Genomic DNA, 4,575 nt, shown 5'->3' with positions numbered 1-4,575 from the left:
CAAGAGGCTTTGAAAGATGACGTAACATTGATACAATTGGTTTATATTACAGAAAGTAAGGTTTCTCTAGAATGGAAAACAGCTCTAGATATTGGAGGCTGAGCAAATACCTTATGAAACAGGATCCCAGACAAAGCTAGGGGGACTGAGGGCATTATCTGTGCAGAAGGAAAGAGCGAGTAAAACCTAGGCATATGAGAAAATGTGATGGCCTTAAGGGTCAGCAGAAAAAGCTATGTTCAGAGCCTATGGGAATAACGACAAGTATCCTCCAGGTACATTCTGTGTTTCCTCAGGTGCGTCACCTGTGCCAGTACTAAGTACTGCATGTACTAAGTACATGGAAGAAGGAAATCAGACTGGGATGGTCCTCTTCCACTTCCGTCCCTTCTCCAAACTACCCGAGGTGCAGACGCTGATCTTTGTGGTCTTTCTCATGATGTACCTGGTCAGCATCGGAGGAAACATGTCCATCGTCCTCACCATCTGGATCAATCGGTGTCTCCACACCCCTATGTACTTCTTCCTGGCGAATCTGGCTAGCCTGGAGATTTTCTATTCCTCTACCATAGCTCCCCTGACTCTGGCCAGCGTCCTGTCCACAGAGAGAACTGTGGTCTCTCTGGCAGGCTGTGGTGCCCAGATGTTCTTCTTCATCTTCCTGGGCAGTGCTGACTGTATTCTGCTGGCGGTCATGGCCTATGACCGGTTTGTGGCCATCTGTCACCCTCTGCGCTACAGCCTCATCATGAGCTGGCACTTGTGTGTCCAGCTGGCCCTAGGGTCACTGTTGCTGGGTTTCATCTTGGCCCTGCAGTTGACTGTGCTCATCTTCCGTCTGCCTTTCTGTAGCAGTAAGGAAATCAGCCTGTTCTACTGTGATGTCCTCCCTGTCATGAGGCTGGCCTGTGCAGACACCCGTGTCCACGAGGCCACTCTGTTTGTGGTCAGTGTCATCGTCCTCACCATCCCTTTCCTCCTCATCACTCTGTCCTATGTCTTCATTGTGGATGCTATCCTGAAGATCCGTTCAGCTGAGGGGAGGCACAAAGCCTTCTCTACCTGTTCCTCCCACCTGACTGTGGTTCTCCTGCAGTATGGGTGTGGAAGCCTCATCTACTTGTGTCCCAGCTCCAGTTACTCTCCTGAGCGGGGCCAGGTAGTTTCTGTGGTTTACACATTCATCACCCCTGTGTTGAACCCCTTGATCTATAGCATGAGGAACAGAGAACTCAAGGATGCTTTGAAGAGAGTGATAATGAAATTGCTTTTGGTTCAAACACAAGAAACATTCTAAATGTTTACAAATCCCGAGTTGAACATACGCAGTATGAGGAAATGGGGCTGATATGTTGTTCGTTTGCTGCTGTTAATTTCATGTTTTATACTGTTAGTTTTGTTTTAAAGGCTAGTTTTCTTTCCTCAGCCTCTGGTTAGCCATTTTGGAAAACGAGAAGGAAATATTTACAGTATTTAAATTCTGAATTAGTCATGAGAATTAAGAAATACATTAAGAGAAAACAGTTGGTCTCTTTCTCTCTCTTTTTGAAGTAGCTTTGGAATTTATTAAATATAGAAAGAAGGGCAATCAGGGAAAGATAAAGGCACACCTGAAAGAGAGATGTGGGCCTTTCTAAAGAGACTTGCCAATGTGCTACTTACCATTTTAAGTATTTATTTACTTAATGTGTATGGGTGTTCTGTTTGCATAACAATATGTGTACAACTTGTGTGCTTGGTGGCCTGGAGGCCCTAGAACTGGTGTTATAGACAGTCGTGAGCCACCATGTAGGTGCTGAGAGTTGAATTTTGATCTTCTGGAAGAGCAGCTAATGCTCTTAACCACTAAGCCATCCTTTCCAGACTCTAAACGTATTTAAAAATAATTTATTCTTTAATAATTTTATGAATGCCTATAGTGTCTATTTTGATCATATTCACTCACATTACTCTCTTTTATTCCTACACCGTCCCTGAACCCGTTTTCTCCAATAAATTCCTGTCCTACTTTCACTGTGTGTTCGTGCATGTGTGTGTGTGTGTGTGTGTGTGTGTGTGTGTGTGTATAAATCCATGCATACACTATCAATTTTACTTTATGTTGTCTGCAGTTATTTACTGAAGCATGGGAAACTTACCAGGGGCTACACCACCTAAGAAAAACACCTGTCCTAGCAGCCAAGAGCTGACAATAACTTCTTAGGTAGGATTGGAGGCTTGGGGCCTCCTGAGACCTCCCTGTACCTGCTGGACACTTGGCAGGTTTGCTCTTGTGCAGATAACCACAGCCTTTTGAGTTTATGAGAGCAATAGTCATGTCATATCCAGTAAACAAGTGTTTCACAGCACTCCTCCCCATCCTGTCATTTTTATGATCTTTCTGCCCCTTATTCTAGGGTGTTCCCCGAGCCTTGGAAATAGAGATATGGCAGTGTTATTATTACTTTCCCAGGCACCCCATGTTATGTTTGTGTCTTACTCTGGATTTTTCTCTAGGTACAGTTCTCAGATGGTCAGCAATTTCAAACATTGTATTTCTGGAAAGGGTTGAAGCCACAGCAAGACAAGACCCAAACTGAGAACATTCCAGTCTCTGTAATGATTCCTACTGTGTAAAATTTGAATTTTAAGAGTTATTAATATTTCTCCCTAATTTCTTTTCATGGGAAAGATTCTGCAGGAAGCCATGGGATTACATTTCTACTGTATTCACTTTTTAAGTCATTTGGAGAATACATATGTATATTCATCTCAAATTGTATCTAATATTGGGAATTCTGTTTTTTAAGTTAGCTTCCCCCTCTCTTTCTTTCCCTATCTCTCCTTCCAAACCCTGTCTCCTCCTCTTTTTCTTCCTCCTCCCCTGTTTATCGCTAGCTATATCTACACAACATGGAAAACCTTTTTGGTCACTTGAGCTTCACTAGAGTTGGAGAGAGGAAATGCTGATTCAAATCTAATCCATAAAGATAGACACAAAATAGACACTTTGAGGTAAAGGGATCATTATTATCTTAGGTGTTGTGTGACAAAAATTTTACCCAAGGAGACACAACACACACATCTATTCACCCCAGATATGGAACCCATAACAGATGGAAATATGGATACCACCAAAGTCCATCTGGATGAACCAATGAGTTTAATTGAGGTTACTTACAGGAATATGAGTGAAAGGTTAATTATAGGAGCAGAAATGAGTCTTCTTTGTAGCTTAACTTGTTTGAGAGTGACTCTCTGTAGTTTTATTACTTACTCAGGAAGGGCCTAGTGAATCTGGTCAATTTCAGGGACTTCCTGAAGTCATTTTTAGTTGTTTACCTTTCTGCTTAAGGATATCCCTGTAAGATGGAATGTTTCAAACCTGGAACAGAGGAGGAGTGGACAGGGAGGGGATGGGATGGGATGTGACTCTTACACAACAGTGGGATGATAACCATTTTCCTGATGATCATTTCTGTCAAGGTAATGCTATCACCATAGATGGCTTACCATTTTTATAAGGGATGGGGTACACATTAGTTTCTCTATTCTCTAGTTATTTAGTGATAGACTTACTATGTATAAAAACCCCAGCAGTAAGCAACTACTTATTGTGCTCATAACCACTATGTATCCATTTGTTTTAAGTAGAAAGGAAGCAGAAAAGAGCCAGTGGGAAATAGTTTATTCCTTGAGGAAAAGTCCAATGAGATCTGACAACTCAAACAGTAATTATACCAAAGGCTGACACATTACAGTTTTATGAGGCAATGACCATGGTGAGTAAAAATGAATAGGGTGGGTGGAGATTTGGTGTTTGAACAGGAAGGTTATTTCTGAAGGAGGGAACTGTGTTGTGGAACATTAGTGTAGGATGTATTACATTCGTTTACGCTGTGGAATATTTTGTTTAATGATGCAAAGAGTTGCATTCTTTTATGTTGCATTTTTTAACTCTATAAAGCTGTGTTACTTTGCCTAAAATACCTGCTTGGTCTAATAAAGAGATAAATGGCCAGTATCTAGGCAGGAGAGAGAAAGAGGCAGGACTAGTATGTGGAGGGAATAAATATAAGGAGAAGAGGGAGGTCAAAAGAAGGAGGAGAGAAGGATGCTAGTGCCCAGCTACCCAGCCACATAGCCAGCCATGAAGTGAGAAGGAAAGAAAAATGTATAGAATAAAGAAAGGAAAAAGCCCAGAGGCATGTGTAGTTAAAGATAAACAGAATAATTTAAGTTAGAAGAGCTGGCTAGAAACTAAGTAAGAATAAGTAAGAATAAGTCTCTGTGTATTTATTTGCGAGCTGGATGGTGGTCCCCCAAGAGTAAAGAAACAAACAACAACAACCTACAGAATTGTAAAGGCACAGAAATCCTCCCCACTAAATTTCTTATTGTATTGTTTTAAAGAGTTACATTAAAATTCATCTTGTGTTAAACTGAAGATTTATCTTCAATTTTGAAAAGATAATAATCCAAAAGGGATTTTTGGGTCCCTCAGAGACACTTGCTAGAATGCGTTTTGTGCTGTCTGTGAGACGTTAGTTGGATATTGTGTGATTAGGTGGAATAACTACTGCATGCTCCATCCAT

The 4,575-nt window shown here is 41.3% G+C and overlaps 1 protein-coding gene across 1 annotated transcript; it reads left to right on the top strand.

The window, feature by feature from the left end:
- The first annotated feature begins 340 nt into the window (after nucleotides 1-340).
- Nucleotides 341-1,297, top strand: LOC127227760 (olfactory receptor 10V1). The gene has a single exon (XM_051192103.1). The coding sequence runs from the start codon at nucleotides 341-343 to the stop codon at nucleotides 1,295-1,297; it is 957 nt and encodes a 318-aa protein (XP_051048060.1).
- Nucleotides 1,298-4,575: the final 3,278 nt, after the last annotated feature.

The sequence above is a fragment of the Phodopus roborovskii genome, unplaced genomic scaffold (assembly GCF_943737965.1).
Source record: "Phodopus roborovskii unplaced genomic scaffold, PHOROB, whole genome shotgun sequence".
In the NCBI taxonomy this organism is placed as follows: domain Eukaryota; kingdom Metazoa; phylum Chordata; class Mammalia; order Rodentia; family Cricetidae; genus Phodopus; species Phodopus roborovskii.
Note: the sequence above shows the minus strand (reverse complement) of the source record. Positions and strands in the feature narration are given on the sequence as shown.

Excerpts from the sequence above, each read along its gene's own strand:
- LOC127227760 (XM_051192103.1), top strand. The coding sequence starts at position 341 with ATGGAAGAAGGAAATCAGACTGGGATGGTCCTCTTCCACTTCCGTCCC.